The 18626-nt window shown below is 34.1% G+C and overlaps 1 protein-coding gene and 1 long non-coding RNA gene across 5 annotated transcripts in view; one reads left to right on the top strand and one right to left on the bottom strand.

Moving 5' to 3' along the window:
- Positions 1-69: 69 nt before the first annotated feature.
- The window catches only part of LOC144374319 (uncharacterized), a 45129-nt gene continuing 26572 nt past the window's right edge, over positions 70-18626 (top strand). The window contains exon 1 of the long non-coding RNA XR_013433760.1: positions 70-772. This is a non-coding gene — a long non-coding RNA (uncharacterized LOC144374319). The remainder of the gene's footprint in view (positions 773-18626) is intronic.
- Positions 4814-18626, bottom strand: part of LOC144374316 (transport and Golgi organization protein 1 homolog) — a 35722-nt gene continuing 21909 nt past the window's right edge. For 2 of the 4 annotated variants that reach the window (XM_078037182.1, XM_078037181.1), the window contains exons 9-22: positions 17862-17984; positions 17659-17764; positions 16582-16637; positions 16403-16493; positions 16093-16231; positions 11223-11324; positions 10307-10367; positions 10157-10192; positions 10013-10080; positions 9793-9893; positions 9474-9611; positions 8427-8503; positions 6659-6821; positions 4814-5641 (exon numbers count right to left, since the gene is read on the bottom strand). In XM_078037182.1, coding sequence (XP_077893308.1) covers positions 5358-5641; positions 6659-6821; positions 8427-8503; positions 9474-9611; positions 9793-9893; positions 10013-10080; positions 10157-10192; positions 10307-10367; positions 11223-11324; positions 16093-16231; positions 16403-16493; positions 16582-16637; positions 17659-17764; positions 17862-17984 — 1545 coding nt within the window. In that variant the 3' untranslated portion in view covers positions 4814-5357. Of the gene's footprint in view, positions 5642-6658; positions 6822-6843; positions 8302-8426; positions 8504-9473; positions 9612-9792; positions 9894-10012; positions 10081-10156; positions 10193-10306; positions 10368-11222; positions 11325-16092; positions 16232-16402; positions 16494-16581; positions 16638-17658; positions 17765-17861; positions 17985-18626 lie in introns of those variants that run through there. The other 2 variants (XM_078037184.1, XM_078037183.1) reach the window with 2 other exon arrangements.

The following is an 18626-nucleotide window of genomic DNA, read 5'->3' as shown; positions in this document are numbered from 1 at the left end:
TCTAGTTGTGTAATAAATGTGGTTAAATATTATTTGATAGGGAAGTTTTTCTCATAATACAGAGTTAAGGAAGCAGGTTCCCTAATAATTACCTTAAGTCCTTTTAGGAACCTAATGATTACTTTCTAACAGTTAAAGAATTATTTTTTTTTCTTTCAATAAGATGCATTGGGTAAAAAGATACTATAACTGGCAGTTAGTTTGTAAGAATATGGAAAGGACAATCTGGGCGTGGTTTCAGGAGGGAGAGAAATGATATAAGGTAGAATTTTTTTTAAAGGAACTCTTAAATTTCTATTCTATCTAATACAGGTGCTTATTGAAACCATTTCTATAGGTACTGCTGATACTTAAGTAACTTCTGTTTTTCTTGTGGTATTTAATATTTTATATTCTTTGGTAGTTTATGATTCTACCTGTGTACATAACTTACATTCTTGCTATACATTTTTGTTGTACTTTGTAGAATTAAATGATATGGAGAAATGTCACTCAGACATGCTAGTACCAGAGCTTGGAGTGACAGCCACAGTGAGTTATTAACAGTTGTGTCATCAGACTGTTTGACACATGTTACTTTGTAAAATCATAGGCTTCTGGTGACACATAAGAAATGTGTGGTCTCTGGCTTATGTTGTTTGTTTTAATTCCTTAGGTGCAGCTATCTTCTTTGATTTCAAACACTACAAGCCTAAAAAAGGTTTACCAGCATCAAGTGTTTTGCTTTCATGGAGATGGATGAGATTAAACCTGGGCCAACTGTAATAGAACTGTAAGTGATATACATATAGGATTCATACTGTTCTAATGGTTACTAGTTCATGTTTCTTCTTAGTCCCTCTTATCGAGAATGTAACATTGGAGTAGATCAATCATCAAAGTATTTTAAATCTATTGTGGTTACAGATACAAGAAACCCACTGACTTTAAAAGAAATTGCAATTATTGACCAAGAAACCACTTTATCTTCATCTACATCAAACTTTGCACAAGGAATGATTCTGACATGAGTAATGTGGAATTTCTGTGAATTTTACCACTCAGTAGAAACCATCATAGCTCTGTGTAGCATATTCATCCTTCAGGAGGCAGGAAGTGAACCATATCTATAGGCCAGTGAGTCCATTGCAAAGCTGTACCACAGAACTAAAGTCCAGCACCTCATTGTTATGACTCCTTTAGATACAGATTTATTGTAGATTTTGAAACTTGTTTTTACTTTTCTATTAATTGTGCAATTAATAGTCTGTTTCCTAATTTACCACTGTTCCTACCCTGCTTCCTGGAACAATATTGCTGTGGTAGGTATGCTCATCTTCAAACTTAATACAGCAATAAGAATGTGCTAGAGTTTACACATTTGCTCACTTTTGCTCCAATATGGTCTTTTGATTTGAATTAACTTCAAACTTTTGAATTGAAGTGGGTAGGATAGTATTAGATTGCTTTGAAAGGAAATTGGATCAGTTATGGTCTGTCTTTTAGGCTGTTCCTTAGAGCTGGCCTAAATTCACCCTCATCTGATAGTTCTACTTAGAAATAGTGTGCCTTGATCAGATCAATATCTTATATGGGAGTGTTCCCCAGATTGTAGGTGTGATTTTTTTCCAGATGACCAGATTGTTTTTCTGAAAGTGAGCATATTTTTAGTCATGTTGATTAGTTGTTCTATATCACATTGCTATTGTTTCTACGGTTAACATTAAATGATTCTAGGGTTAACATTAAAACTATCTCTCTCAGAATAATTACAAATTTTTGAGTGGGTTTACGTCGTCTAAATCATGTCATCTAAAAATAATTGAGTCAGATGCTAATGAGATACTGCAGGAACAACTGCTGTTTTTCTGACAACTGATTGTGAAACCTTAAAACCTGCATACCTTGTCTTTATAAAGTGATGAGTATGCAAAATTTGGAAAGATATTCTATTTTTTTAATATAGGTAGATACGACTGCCATTTATTTCCTATTTAGATATATTGACATTCATATGAAAATATGCAGGTTATTAGCCTATTATAATTTCACTATTTACATTACTTTTAACTTGATGAGACATATATAAAACTGTCATAGTACACAAGGTGGATATTTGATACACAGAAAATAAAGATTTGTGAGGAGCTTTTTTGTGGGTTACATGTAGAACCCATGTATTTTAATATTCACTATTTTAAATGAACAATGCATGAAGGGAATGCAATACTTGACCTATTTTTAAACTAGTGTAAACCCTAATCATACCATCAATTTGCTTTTTAAAACGAATAACAGTTATTTTAGCCCTTGCACTTCAAGAGATCTAGTCTTTAATTTTTCAGTTGTCTGTTAGGTCAGTTTTGTTTACTAGATGAATGTTAATAAAACTATATGAGCCTGAAAGAATTCTCAACCAAATTTAGTCTTTTCTTTCATCTGGATTGGGTTAATTTCACAAGTGCAAAAATAGTTCAGTATACAGTAGTTCTAGGAAATGAAGAATTTGCCTTAATAAAATGTTCACTCAACCGAAACTCTGAGTAGTCAAAATTTCCAGACTGTAAACTTCTCAAGAGAAGGGCCTCATCTTCTCCATGTCATGTAAACTTTCCAAGGTGCTTGGCAGCACTCTACTCTGTACCCTGTGGAGTGCTCAGTACCTTTTTGTTTGATGTTACTGATGTTTGATGTTGCTTCCTTAAAATCTACTATTAAAATGTAGCAAAACTGATACATTGTTCTTTCTGTTTTCTCATACTATAAAATATGTATATCAAAGTGATAATTTAAAAAAAACAAACTTTTTTTGGTTGTAGATGGACACAGTACCTTTATATTTATATGTGGTGCTGAGGATCAAACCCAGTGCCTCACATGCAACCCCAGCCCCTCAAAGTGATAATTTATATGAAGAAATATTTAGCATCCTTCACATAAGAATGCTTTTTTTTAACCTCGATTTATTTATGTGGTGCTGAGGATTAAACCCAAGGCCTTGCCTGTGCTAGGCAAGTACTCTACCACTGAGCCACAACCCCAGCTGCCACCAAAGAATGGGGTTATATGGAAAAAAAAGAGGATGCTTTATATGAATGTCTTTCATCAGCATTAAACAAACTTAAATTGAACATTGTCGTCAGCTTAGCTTTAATTCAGACCTGATTGACCAACCCCCCCAAAAAAAGGTGATTTTATCTTGAAGCAGTTAACACAAAGCAATCTGTATCTCACAAATTAGTTGTTTAAATTTACTTTCTAGTGTGGGAGGGGATGAGTCACTGGACAATAATTACAACTATAGCAGTAATATTTTCAGGTTGAAACACTACTGCTTCACAAATTAAATGATTTTAGTAACTAAACTGAAACACAATTTGCTGGAGAGGACTTCTAAAACTTTTGAGATACAAAAGTATAATTGAATCAGGGGACAGTATTCTCCACACAACCTGTATATGGGCAGATACCTTGGGCTTTGCTACAGAAGTGGTACAATCAACCAGATGGATGTAAGGAGAGGCAACTATGGGTGGGTTCAGAACTGCTCAGATAAACTACGTAGAATGCATTATAACTTACTAATAGAATAAATACAAAAAAGGCTTTAGAGGGAAAACTACTGTTGCTTTGAATAAAATAATAAATCTGCCTTTCCTTGAAAATCTATCTTCCTAGCTGACATCACCTTTATTTAAATGCTATTTTAAAATTAGAAGTTTTAGTAACTTCAGCATTGCCTTGTGTCCTGTAGAGGTTTAAAGATACATTCAAAATTGGTGTTTGTGACTTAAATTTTATTTTACATGGTTAAAAATGGCATAAGCTATTATATGGTTTTCCTCTTACACACACAGCTGCTGCTTCTAATATTAAATGGAGGTTATGTAGATTGAATTCTTCCTAAAGGACTCAAATTCTTTTTATTCTGAGTTATCTTCAGTAGTTTAGAGATTTTGTTTCACACTGAAGCTTTTGCCCCTATTTTGAGAATACTTAGGGGACATAAAAAGAACAATGATATGTTATGTTCTAGGTTTTAACAATCCTATTACTTTCTAGAATTTAAAAGAATGGAAGAATATGGTCTAGCAGTAAAAAAAAGTACTAGGCTTTTATAATTTTATTTAAATCTTAAACCTCTTAAAATGTACTGTTAAAATTGCCGTAATTAATATTACAGTTCTGGAGAGCTAGTTCTTAGAAACATTGTTTTAAAGACAGTAGTTACAGATTCAGGATTTGCTTTAATTGATTTTTAAATAAAATATATTTGAGTATCTATCAAAAAAAGAATTTAATTCAGCCCATATTTGCTGATTATAGACATTATAAGTTTATGAGTTTCATTCATTCTTAGAGGATTATACTTTTCTAATTTTTTTTATCATATTCCTTGAAAATCAGTGGCAAGGTATGGGAAAGAGAAGAGTGTGTTGTGTACATTTTTAAAAAGAAATTTCCTTATTTTATAGACACAACATACCACCTTATATTTTACTGTTATAATGCAATAATGGCAAAAGCAGTAGAACTTCAGGTCAAACAACTCTTGCTACTAATGTAAACTCATTCTCAGAAAACCATTCTCACATAGACAGTGGTTAGAAAAAAGTACAGGAATGTGCTACAAAAATAGAGCCACAAGACTTCTCACAAGTAAAAGAAATCCTCTATAGAAGTCCACAGTTGACCAAGGTCCAGCCTCCTTAACAGTGAGCAACAGGGAATATGCTGCCAAGTCACCATCTTCAGTTCTGAGAGTGAGTTTACATGCTTCCCCAATGGCACAAAGTCTCATGACGATCCAATGAATCAACAGACACTTGGGAAATATTAATAAACAATTTTTTATGAACTATTACAACAAAGAACTTCAGCAAGAAGGAAAATGAAGTTTATGATCTTTGAGTAAACATTTTTAGCGTAACAGTCTCTGCGACCAGATATTGAAAGAGAAAAAAATCAAGCTTATAAAACACCATTTCTCTGTTATCAACTGCAATACACTAAAAATAGGATAATGGAAATACATGTTCTTAAAGCATTTCCACAAGAAATGTCCATAATTATGACATTCTAAATCATTTAGCAATTGTATATGCTACATTAACTAAAACAAAGATATTCCTTATTGCACATTTTAAAATTGGAAGAATACTCTAGCTTAAGTGGGGATATTTAGGGGGAAAATATTTTGGCTCAAAATGTATACTGCGCCAAGGCAGCTTTATTCTAAAAACATAAATCTTTTAAAATAAACTTTTATATTTTGAAGCCAATAATCCTTTAACTCGATGAATAGTTCATAGTCCATTTTCTGACTAAGTGTCAGAGGTTAAATTTACAGGCCCTGTTTTAAGGCCTGTGAACATCCCTCACACCTGAGAATCAGGTGTAGGTGGAGCTTCATCTTTAAAGCCTGAATGCATTAAGTCTTTTGCAGCAGGTGGTGGCCCATAGTCTTGGGGACCATGAGTTGGAGGTGGTAATGGGGCACCAGAAATGAAGTACTCTCTTGGTCCAAATGAGCCTAAAGTTCTAAATGGTGCTGGTGCAGGTTCTGGAAAAAAATCACAAGGGTCAAAAGGCAAATCCCGTTTTCCAGGTGAAACACCTGGTGCATATTCTCTGAAGCCTATTGGTGGATGAATACCAGGACCTGGAAAATAAAAAGGAAGTTATGTAAATACCCAGAAATTTCTGAACTAGGGTGATTTCAAGTATGTTGATATTATAGTCTTTAATTTCTCTCAAGCCTAGAACATCAACTGGTGAACATCCTGACTTGCCAGATGAGGCAAACTGAAATGGAACAAGTTTAGGTTATAGACTTTGGCCAACCAGCCATGAAGCAACATATTAAGGATTTAAATATGGCTCTACCTAGCTCCAGGCTTGTCGTTTTTCTTTTCCTACTATATAATTGCAGAATTATTTCTATCTCACAAGAGCTCCATTTATATTTGGAAGTACTATATTACCATGAAAAGATGATAGATTATGAAATAAGAACTTTACTACATCAAAGAAATTTTGATAAAAGGAAATCCCACTATTTATTACTCTATCCATTAAAAATTCATGAAGTATTTCAGCATGGACTTTACACATGCCATCAGAATCAAGGTGCAGGCCCTCCAGGAAAAGGCCTTCCACAGCCACCTAATTAAATCAGCAACATTTATTAGATCACTGTTAAATCCTCCTCTTTAACACTTCCCTCTGACTTTTCTCAAGGTAAGGAGGGTTTGACTTTTCCTTTTCTATATTCTATAACCTACTGCTTATGCTTCCATTATGGGTGATTACAAACTTTATGTTGTAGGATTTTCATATCTGTGACAAAATTTTAAGTTATGGCATGCATCTCATCCACCTTTCCATCTATTGCAGTGCATATCAACAGATTTTCAACAAACATCTGCAGAAGTAATATTTCTGGCTTTTCTGTATATAGCCCCTTATCCTTGTCTATGAGAGATAGCTATTGCCTATCTCAGTATAAGATTATGTAGTGTCCCATATGTGCCAGAAAACTGGAGGAAAAGTTAAAATGTACTCAGCTTTATCCTTTCATTGTTAAGACCTGAGATAGCAACCAACTGTTTTAGCAAGCAATAGAAGTGGAAGATGAATGTGATTTATAAGTCAATCACTACTATTCAGATCATCATACCAAAAGGTGGAGGAATTGGCTGAGGCCCAAAAGGCCCACCGAGCTGAAGTGGCAGTCCATACCGAATGGGAGGTGGTGGAGGCCATCCCATTGGGGGTCCCATGGGGGGGTCCATGAAGGGTACCCCTGAGAAAGGAGGGGGCCCATTCATAGCCATATGAACCTGCAATTTAAGATTTGAAAGAAGTTAAAAGTTTTAAAATTCCTATGTATTAAGACAAAGTACCAACACCGATAAAAGCTAAAACCCCAAACAGGCACCTGTCCAGAGAACACCATCAGTGCAACAAAACTCTACCCACCCCTCCTGTGTATTCCCACTGACAGCTTACAGAAGTTGGAAGGATGCCACAAGAGGGACCAGTTTGTTACTGATTATATCTGCACAGGAAAGGGAAAGGCAAGAGGACTGGCAGAGGTTGTTAACAGAGGTGATTTCTGACCAGTATGTCATGTTGTATTCACTACAATCTATTTCAAAGGGACTCCCCCCCTCCCCATCACTTCCCTTTCATCACAATAGCTCATTACTTCCATATTAAGAATGAACAGAATAAAATGAAAAATCCATTCTCTACCCATGTAATAATAGCTACTATTCAGAGTATCTTCGGTAAGTCTTTCATATATTATTCAACCTCTGAGATCTTTAAGTAGACTGTCTTGTTTTAAATAAGAGGGAACAAAAGCAAATGGAATATCATAATTTGTTGAAGGCCACACTGCATATTAAAGAAACTCAATCCCAGGTTTGCCTCCAAGCCATGCTTTTCCCACCTCTACTCCTCTCTAACAATGGGTCTTTGCTCTCTTTTAAATCTTCTACTACAAAGGGGTTTGGGGTCTTATCTAAGCTGCCCTTAGATTTCTCCAGAGATGTATATTCCTAGAATATATATACACTGGAACTTGAGAAGTATTTTCCATCACAGTGCTATATACACAAATTAGGAAGAAAAGGCTTTAATATTTACTTTCATTTACTGTACACCATTTGAGATATTGATTTATCATTTCCTATGAGTAGTGGGTTTGAAACTAAACAATTAAAAATTTATTTTATTATAGAGCTTCAGAAGACCTACCAGATATAATAGCAACACAGTTACAAGAGAATACACTTATGTGAACAAATGAGACCATTGCTTGGGACTGGCTCAAGAGGTCATTTCAGATTATCATTGTTTCACTGAAACAGTATTTCACTTTCAGAAAATCTGATACCAATCTAATTCAAATCACTCAAAATAGGGTTTGCACAAATGGAGGAATTCTTAAATAACATTCTTCCAAACAAAAATAAAAATGATGAATTATATAATTTATAATGAATTTACTTTGCCTTAGAAGATTCAACACAAAACACCATATAAAGTTAGAGTGATAACTTTTTACATTCTGTAGTTCATTATAGTTGTACACACTTAAGCAACATTCCCAAGTTAAGGAGAAAAGTAAGCTCAATATTGCATGCAGTTTAAAGCAAACAAGATCAGTGTCATGCTCTGAATATCCTTCCCAGAAATGCACAGAATAAAACCCAATTCAGTTCTCAACCTCTAAGTACTTACTCCAACTGGATGCTCAGTCAAAGAAGTAATGGTGGAGACTGAGGGGGTCTCAGGTTCTTGGGGAACAGTTTGCTTTTTAAAAAACAAATGGGATAGTACAAATAGAACACAAAGAAGGATAAAGCAAAGAGAAAGTACTGTAGGAAAGCTACATGTTCCTGCATGACCACATGATTCACAGTAACTACAAAACTTACCTTGCCCTCATTCGTCACCTTAGCTGGAGAAGAACTTCTGGAGCTGCTGTTCATGTGAGCTGGACCACATCCTGGGTCTGTTAGAGATCAAAGAATGGATTCAGACTTATTCTAACATGAAAAGAATAAAAATCCTCCATCCACAATTACAGATTCTTTGAAATTACTTGGTCCTTTACCAGAGGCAATGGGTTTCCCAGATGCCTCAGAAGACCAGTACGAGGTAAAGGTCCATCCATTGACCCTTGGGAAAGAAAGATCAGAGCCCTTGTATGTATTTTTCAGAAGAAATAAACCACTGGTGGACAGGTCAGGGTTCAACAATAACTGGAAAGCAACATTAAAAATGGGTTGCCCAGGGGTTGGGGTCATAGCTCAGTTGTAGAGTGTTTGCCTAGCATGTGTGAGGCACTGGGTTTGATTCTCAGCACACATTTAAAAAATAAATAAAGATATCATGTCCATCTACAATTAAAAATATTTTTTTTAAAAAAAATGGGTTGCCCAATACATAAATCACAATTTATAAAGAGACTTAAGAAAAATAAAGAACTGCCTTGGGTTGATAGAACAGCAGATTAATAAGTACTGGTCCTAAACTTTAAGCTATAGACTTGAAGTATGTGTAGGCTGTTTTTTCTTTAGTCTGTATAACCTGAATTCCAATCTTACCAAGGCTACAGTCCTATTTAGAATTGGAAATAAGACTCAGTATTTCATGTTGGAAATATGTATGCTACATAAAGTTTAAGGCTACTTTTATAATATTTTGGAAAGGAACACCATAGAGATTTAATTTAAAGATAAAGGTTTACACTTCACAGTGTAAAATTTAAAAGAAAAAAACAATACAGGGACCTCCAGGAAAAAAAAAATGTTTTCTATTCTAGAACAGATTTTACAGAAAACATTCACTAAGATAACGTAAGAAATTATCTTCTATGTATTGTACAGGCCCAAATTCTATGTTTTTATTAGAATATTCAAAAGGGAAAAAAAAACAAAACCTTGAAGCAGTTTACTATAAAGCAACATGTGAATGCTCACCAAATCCGTTTCTGGGCATATCTTTTCGATTAAGAGTAGCAGAAGGAGGTCTTCCAGCTGGCTCTGCTGTCAGTGGAGGGGAACATTCTCTATCACTCACGGGGGATGGACCAAAAGAGCCATTATGGTTCAGTGGACCTAAAGACAACAATGCCGTGTTACTACTTTAAGGTAGCCTTCTCCCTGACACCAACCCTCACCTCCTGCTTTAGCAAATCATTCAGATTATTTCATAATCATTACAGACAGAAATAAAAAGTAATTTACATACATTCTGCACCAAGAAATAAAATAGCTCCTTTTACAAAGTGCCCCCTACCTCTCAGAGGAGGATTTTGTAAATTTGGTCTTCCCGGCATAGGTTTTACAATCATGGGTTCATCTTGCTGCATTGCCATCTTTTGGGTCATTTCCAATAGTCTTGAATATTGAGAAAGAATGGGCTGAATTATGAAACAGCAATCTATTCCTTCATAGATAATATCTAGCATAACCTTAAAACACTATAAAACATATAGTAAGATACCAAAATCACATACTTCTGTCTCAAATTAGCAGCTTCCCTTTTCTCTTCAGCTATAGCTCTTTCTGCAGAACGAGCTTTGAGCTATTAAAGAGAAAATATTCAAATTCAGTTGCGGTAGGCTATGCACAAAATAAAGAAAATGGGGAAAAAATCTTACCCAATTATCATGAGCTTTCTTCTCCTGCACAGCAATCTGAAAAAGACAACACATTAAAAAATATGTTTTTAGGGACTCATTATAATAGCCTATAATTGTCTGTATTAGATACAAAGAATTCTGCAACTATAGGACAGTATTAATTACTACCTGGTTTTTAAATGAGCGCTCGGTTTTCTGTAGTTCTTCTTCCAGTTCTTCAATTCTCCGCCTAAGAATTACAACAATTGAATAACATTTGAAACATTCTGACCATTTTCCCTTTATTCCATCAGCTATACTTTTAAAGACTTTATCATACATAAGAAAAACATTTCTATGGTTATATGAATCCAGTGTGATCAAAACTAATACTAACTACAGACCAGGTGCAATGCCACATGCCAGTAATCCCAATGATTGGGAAGCTGAGGCAGGAGGATCACAAGTTCGAGGTCAGTCTCAGCAATTAAGTGGGAACCTATGCAACTGAGACCCTGTCTCAAGGGAAAAAAAAAGGTCTAAGGATGTAGCTTAGTAGTAAAGCACCAAAAATAAATAAATAAATAAAATAAAAACCTAATACTAATAACTTCTTTATCATTTAATTGCTAAAGATTCTGAATGATAAATTATAATTTCTGTAACTGTTCATCAGTGTGTTCTCAAGTAATTCTGCTAGAAATATCTTCCTCCTTAAAACATTTTTTATTTTTTTCAAATTATATCCATAGAAGATTTCCAAGGTCTATCAAATGCCACACTTTTGTGGGTCTTGATACATCACACAGCAAACTGATTTCTTAAAGAATTACTACAACAATCAAAACCCGCAGAATTGTTTGCATTGACCAAGTTCCCTATGATCTTTCCCCCATTGGGTGTAAGTAAATTTTTTGTTAACATTTTTCATTTGTAAAGTTGAAATTTATTTTTTCTCCTGTGTGAATTGAATGTATTCATATCCTCTCGTTATTTATACTTCCATGCTATTTTCTTCTATCTACATAATGTAAAAAAAGATTAAAAAAGAAAGCTAACACTAGATCATTAGACATTGACACCCTCCTTTAGAAACTGAACTCACTTGTAATTTTTAACTTCCTGTACAGCGGAAACCACCGTTTCATCTGCAGCTGACAGCCGCTGCTCTTTTTCTAGTCTCTCATATTCTTCGTGGCTTAGTTTCCTAAAATAAAGCCAGTTATCAAATCAAAAGTTTCTCTTTGTAAATATCACTTCCCACAATTCTATAAAATGCTTAGGCACATAAAATAGAAATTCAAACCTGCAATTTCGTAAATCAAACTCTGGCAAATCACTTACATTTTCTAACTTCTCCTCTTAATTCTCTACTTACCAGTAAATAAAATAAATGTGAAAACAACATGTGCCCCAGGGGCAAGTATCCTGTGTGTAAGATAATAAAAACTCACTTTACTTCAATGTGGAAGATCAGGACTGATCAACCTAACATAATTAAACATATTAGGATAAAGCAGGGGATAATTCTTTTCTCGTTTCTGCCATGGGTAGGACACTAAGTATATCTTTGTCATGGAGGAACTCTTTTCTCAATCCAAGACTGGTACCATAATAAAGATATAGTCAGTCAAAGAAAAAATCTTCTAGAATATGTCTTTTTAGCTATGCAATTAACGACAGAACATTTTTCACACTTTAGATATCTATTTCAAAAGAATTGCAATTAAGCAAAAAGACAAACCTGAGTTTTGATAATGTCTGAAAATAAGCCAAACTGACCCACGATCAGAGTATTATCTACTGACAAGTTTTAACTCTGATCATGAAACTCAAGATGTTCATCTACTGAGACAAAGGTAGCCACATTTAATGATTTAAAAAATACTATTTTCTGCTATCCTTGTATTACTTTAGCCATAGTTCCAATTCAAAAGATAATTAAATTGAAACTTAATTTTCCATAAATCAGAAGAACTATAGTAAAAAAGGATTATTGATACCAAATAGAAAAAGGGGATTATATATTCTTATATAGCTTCTCATTTAATTCTTCAGCAAGTATTTTATGAGTGGCTATAATATACTAGTTACCTTGTAAGATGCTAAAGAATAAAAGATCTCACTGTTTCAGGTATAAATGACACCTAAAGGAATATAATAATTTTCCCCACTGGCTTAAGAAGGAATATGGAGAAAACTGAATCTTGAAGGACAGAGAGAATTTTGTTTCCAATTATCAAAGAGTTAGTCTGAGAGCACTAAGAACAATCAAAACATCTTTATAAGAATATAAAAATGTGTTTGAAAGGATCCAAGCTAAAAAGGCAGTGAAGATATATGTATGTGGCCAAGATCCATTAGAAAAAGGAATCTCAGAATTACAAGTAAGGCTGGCACTTTAAGGTACTTTTCTCCTAGATTTACCCACATATTGAAGATAACACAAAGATATAATGAGTTTGAACTAAGCCTTCATCAAATTCCTGGGCTTAGAGGTAAAAACAAGTGTTTGGGGCTACAAATAAAGGGACCCTTAATAAAAGCCCTAGCCTTTGAGTTTAGATTAGAAAGTACTGCACACTTAAGTGATGAACAGGCAAAAAATCCAAAAGGAACAATACTGAAACATTGAAAAGACAAGTCATTTTTGAATTATCTTAATTGCTGACTAAGTTTAAAGTGACAGACAATCTTACTCAAGTAACCTCAACACTTTTATATAAAAAGATAACTTCATCTTAGTCCTCAAATTTCATCTATAATTATCACAACAATGTTAGCCAATCAAAACTGATCAGGCACTCCATAAGACAAAATTCTGTGAGAAAAAAATCCCACAGAAAAGGAAACCACCTAATGGGGTTATCCGCACATGTTTTAAAATCACTGTGCTTTATATACTCAAAAAAGTAAAGTCAAGATTATGAATTTCAGGTTTGGGAATATAGTTTAGTTGTTAGAGTGCTGCCTTGCATGCACAAGGCTCTGAGTTCAAACCCCAGCACCACAAAAGAGGAAAAAAAAAAGATTATGAATTTTGTCAAAGGATTAGAAACTATAAAACCAAGAAATAGTTGAGTGTGGTGACCTACCTACAATCGAAGATACTCAGGAGGCAGAGGCAGAATGATGAGATTAAAGATAGCTTGGAAAGCAGTAAGACACTAGTCCCTTATGAGAAAGAGCAAGGAGTCTGGGGAGGTAGCTCAATAGTAGAGCACATGGCTCAAGGTCCTGGGTTTGAGCCTTAGTACTGAAATAGGACTGGGGTTGTGGCTCAGTGGTGAAGCACGTGCCCCACATGTGTGAGGCACTGGGATCAGTCCTCAACACCACATAAAATAAATAAAATATTGTGTCGGGCTGGGGATGTGGCTCAAGCGGTAGTGCGCTCGCCTGGCATGTGTGCAGCCCGGGTTCAATCCTCAGGACCACATACAAACAAAGATGTTGTGTCCGCTAAAAACTAAAAAATAAATATTAAAATTCTCTCTTTCTCTCTCTCTTAAAAAAATTCTATAAAAAATAAAATAAAATATTATGTCCATCTACAACTAAAATAATATTTTAAACCCTGAACTTTTTAAAATCCTAAACTCAATGAATGATTTTAGCAGCAGATTTGGGAAGTAAAATAAATCCTAGCGCTTTTAAGACAGGTCAGAAGAAAATATCCAGAAGAAGTAAATCCAGAATGTAGGAGGCAGGGGAAATCAAATTCTAATATGCATTATTATAATCAGAAGAGAGAATGAGGTAAAATCAACATTTAAAAAAAGACTCAAGAAATATTTAATGGTCCCAAACAACATAACTGCAAGAGGAAAAAGTGGGTGGGGTGGGGAAAACTACACCTAGGCACTTCCCAATAAAACTGATAAAAAAACAGAGAAATGACTACAGGAACTAGGGGAGGGATAAGACCAAACAACAATGATAATGGACTCCATAAAGAAAAAATTTAGAACAGATGGTAATTAATTGGATATTTTTAAATTGCTAAAACTAAGTAACAGTCAAAATTCAGTAGCCAAAAGAGAGATCCTTTAAAAATGGAAACTGGTTTTAACTCTAATCATGAAGTTCATGTCAACCTAATACAGATTATAAAGGTAGCAATATTTAGTGGATAAAATACTATTCTGTTTATCCTTGTACTACTTTGATACACTAATCAAATCTATCATTAAAGGACAATGTTCAAATAGAATGAAAATAATTTCAAATATGAAACCAACAGTGTAGAATGCAGAACTACAGAAACTTTAAATATGTGTATAAATTGAATGAATGTCTTATGGAGTTCACAGTATATGAAGTACTAACATACAATGCCACAACAGTTATCTGATTCGGGAGCTACTTAAAGCCCATAAAAAAAATAATAAACCTATTAATCTATGTCAGGTTTTTATTAAATCCAGAATATATACCATGGCCTTTAAATTATGAGAAGATGAATAAAATTATAATTATAATTATATAATTACAATTATATAATTATAATTCCATTATAATTTATGATTACATCAAGCTTATACAGGGGATGAGGAAAATAATTAAAAATATTTAAACTATTAAAAAGATACAAGGAAGAAAAAAAGAACAGGTCATCAAATAGAAAGCAAATTCTTCATAAACCACAGGCACATATTGACATGGACAGACATATTTTAGAAAGTCCACTCAAGCAGCTATAGAGAAAATTACTAAGAATTTGAAATAAATTATATAAAAATATAAATAATGGAGAATGAAGACAGATGACCTAGGTTAGAAACAGAAAAGATGACACAGGCATGAACTAACATAGTACCTGGGGATGAGTAAAAAGAGTACAAACCACAGATGATGACTGAATGAATTTTGGAGGAGTTGAGGAAAATAGTGCTATAATTTAACTGCATTACAAAGAAAATTAATTGCCATTTAGGTCATTCATATTACTAGTAGGGACAGAGAAAACAAGTGTTCTCTTAAATAAAAAGTGATAAAATGAGAAATGTTTCTTTGAAACAGGCCAGGCATTTAGAACTGGCCTGAACAAAAATTTGAGATTCTAAAAAGGTCGCTTGGAGATCACAGAATTTTAGAAAAGTTAATGGGAAGGTTTCAATATTTAATGCATTAATTAGGCAACAGAAGTCAAAATACCTAAAAATAGTTAGGTCTATAAGAAGGTCTGTCTTTGCTTTAACAAGATATATATATATATATATATATATATATATATATATATGCCGAAGAGTAAAATCAGGTGCAAACAAACAAAATCTGACACAAAAAAACCTATTTTTAGAGAATTCAAGTATTTTTGTGGATTAAAAACTTCAAATGAACTTTCAAAAAATAACTAGCTCCACACTGAGAAGATTAATATATAAATATATACTACAAACAAGTACTTCTGTAATCATAACTCCTAAGGTCCTTGCCACAGTTCAATTTTTAGTGTGAACATCTGAGATATTCAAGTCCAAAACTTGTACCATCAATAAGTAAATATTATTCCTTTTTGAAGTTTTTATTCTACTAAAACATGTCATTCCAAATCACTCAGTATTTTTAAAGGTCCAGAGTTAGAGATAAAAGTTCAAAACATTAGAATTACATAACTGATTACAATGAAAGGTAATTAAAATAAATAGTGGGATCATAGAAAGGGCCTAGATCTTTTGAGAGGTATTTCCACATCAGTGACTGTTAATACCAGTTTACCACTTCCTGCCTTCATATGAATTTGACAATTGATTACGATGTCCTCACAGCCTTAGTTTATGGTTCCAACTACCTCAGGACTCTTAAGACTGACGATGGAAAGAAAAATGCAACTTATAGGACACAAAACACAAAGGAAAAAAGACAAATCTCTACTTATTACAACTAGAAAAAATTGTAAATAATCTTAAGAAAAGATAAAATTATCTGTTAGTTCACACAGTGATAACAATAACAAACAATGAAAATCTTACTTTTGTAGTGCCATCTCATTTTGCTGGTAGAGTTCATTTAAAATCTCCACTTTCTGCCTAAGAGTTTTGCATTCCTCTTCCAGTTCAGCTTTAGAAGACCGTAGTGAATTGCAGTCACTTTCTAATTTCTTTATTTGGTCTGTAAAGGATAAAACAGCTTATCTCTATATGTGTACAAGGACTTAAGAACTTGTTTGAGGGAGTAGTGCCAAGAAAAGTAAGAAGCATGAAAGCAAGAAGCCATTCTTTATCTTTCCAATAAAATTTTAAGTCTTTTCAACATGGCAATTTCTTCTCAAGAAGAACCCACCTTCTAGATTACATATTGTGGACATCAAGGTGCTTTGCTTAAGTTGTAAAAGTTTTAGATCCTCTTCAACTACTGATATTGTAGTTTGTGTCTAAAAATTGCAGAAAAGAGAGGTATTCTTAAAAGTGAGGCATAGGAAGAATTCACAGGCACTATGGGACTCTTACAAAGAACTATACCCGAGAGACATCCATCATCTGCTTAATTTGATCTTTGATCTTCTCGTTCCGATCACCTAAAAAACAAAAGACTTTTAGCTTTTCCTTTCCTTACTTTTAACTCTATATTCTCCTAACTTCCCCAAACTAAAGAATGATTGTGTTCAAACACCGGAAGAAAAAAAAATCAATTAAATAATTAAACTGATTAGACTAATGACTTTTAAGAGAATTGCAAGCTTAGATTTAAAAAAAAAAAGAAAGAGGTGAATTTCAGACTGGGGTTGTGGCTCAGTGGTAGAGTGCTCACCTAGCATGTGTGAGGCACTGAGTTTGATCCTCAGCATAAAAATAAATAAAAGTACTGTGTCTGTTTTTTTTTTTAAAAAGGTGAATTTCTAGTTTGCACAACTAAAATGTTATCTATGTTATTCTTGTAAGATAAAAGCTTTTCTTCTCTCTCAGATCTATCTTCACCTGGGCAAGTAAGTGTCTTGTTTTGAAAGATTCAATCCTCTATTTTCTCCCTGAATCTACTACCAGGTGTGGTTTGAAATACTTGCTATGTAAGCAATATCCAACTTGGGAGAAAACATCTGGAAATATTTTCCTCATCAGTAAACATTGTTACACTCCCTCTCTAGCTTTCTGATAGTCTCTAGCCTCTGTTCTCACAGCCTTAGTTTATGGTTCCAACTACCTCCGGACTCTTAAGACTGACTGTGGACTTAAAACCACAGAGCCATAGAGATGATGAGTATCAAAATCAAGTATCATCTGCATAAGTTAATAAATAAATTTCTCTTACTGTACAATGTTCAATACTTAGAGGTATAGGATGTGACTATTGTAGCTGCAGTGTACTTACTAGTTTTCAATGGGATAGGAAAAGTCAAGTGTTCTTCATATGCCTATTGCTACATTATACCCCAGCAACCCACCTCTGCCAATGCAACAGACATATCTATAGATCCAGTGATATGTGTCTACAACCCTGAAGCTTAAGAAGAAATTCAGCCAGCTGAAAAGTGGCATCTGTATACTTAATTAAAGACAGGAAAGAAAAAAAGGATTCAACCTCCCTGAGACTGATCTTACCTGCTAACTCTCCATTGGTTAATTCATCTGACTCATCTCGACTTTGATCCTCAGATTCAGATTCACATTGTAACCGATTCAACTGTGTGATGTAATTAGTTAGAGCCTAGAAAAGAAGCAAAAGGTTGGAAGACTCTCGATTTTAATTCAAAGATTTCAGGAGAATTCATGAGATGAAACATGTATTTGGAGTATAAACTTACATTAATAGTATCATCTTTAAGACTAAGCGTTACTTGTAAATCTTTCTGTAACTTCTCAAATGATTTCATTTGTTCACTGAGCTCAGCGTGTGATGTACTCCAGTCTTTCACTTCCTGCTGCAACTGAAAAGTCAAAACACATGAATTCCTATGGGTTAGGGAGGGGTTTCTGCACTGGATACATCAGGACTACAAGACTTAGACAAAGAAATACAGAGCCATACTCCTCGGTGGCCTCCCTCAATCGAGGAGGTTGAGACCTTGGTTAAGGAAGAGGGCAGAGTGGCCTCAACTCTCACAGCTGCAGTAAGAACATCAGAGCTATCAGGAAGTTGACCCTGTTTATTGCATTCCCCAGAAAATTGCTGCCAATTCAAATAATTTACCTCCAGCAGGAATGGCTGGGCACATATGACTGTCTCCTAAATTTAGATTCCTTATCATGTAATCTTCCCTTGGCCGGTGAATCAGTAACTACTCAAAAGAGGATCATAAAATACTTAATTTTCTGGTTTAAAAAGTTTCTTTGAGGCTATGCAAGTTAATAACTGATTGACATTTGATAAGAAAAGCAATAATCCAAAAATCCAAAACAGATGGAGACCATATATATGCACTCAATTTGGGGAGCATTGTTTAAACTTTGCATATCTAGAAAAGGTCCTACATGAATATTCCTTACCTCAGAAACAGATCCAAAAAAGATACAAGATAATGATATTCACTTCTCTAGTTTACATTATGTATGACATCAAATTTTATTTA

This window comes from Ictidomys tridecemlineatus, unplaced genomic scaffold (genome assembly GCF_052094955.1).
Source record: "Ictidomys tridecemlineatus isolate mIctTri1 unplaced genomic scaffold, mIctTri1.hap1 Scaffold_639, whole genome shotgun sequence".
Taxonomy (NCBI): Eukaryota; Metazoa; Chordata; class Mammalia; order Rodentia; family Sciuridae; genus Ictidomys; species Ictidomys tridecemlineatus.
The sequence above is the reverse complement of the archived record's forward strand: the minus strand, read 5'-3'. Positions and strand labels throughout refer to the sequence as shown.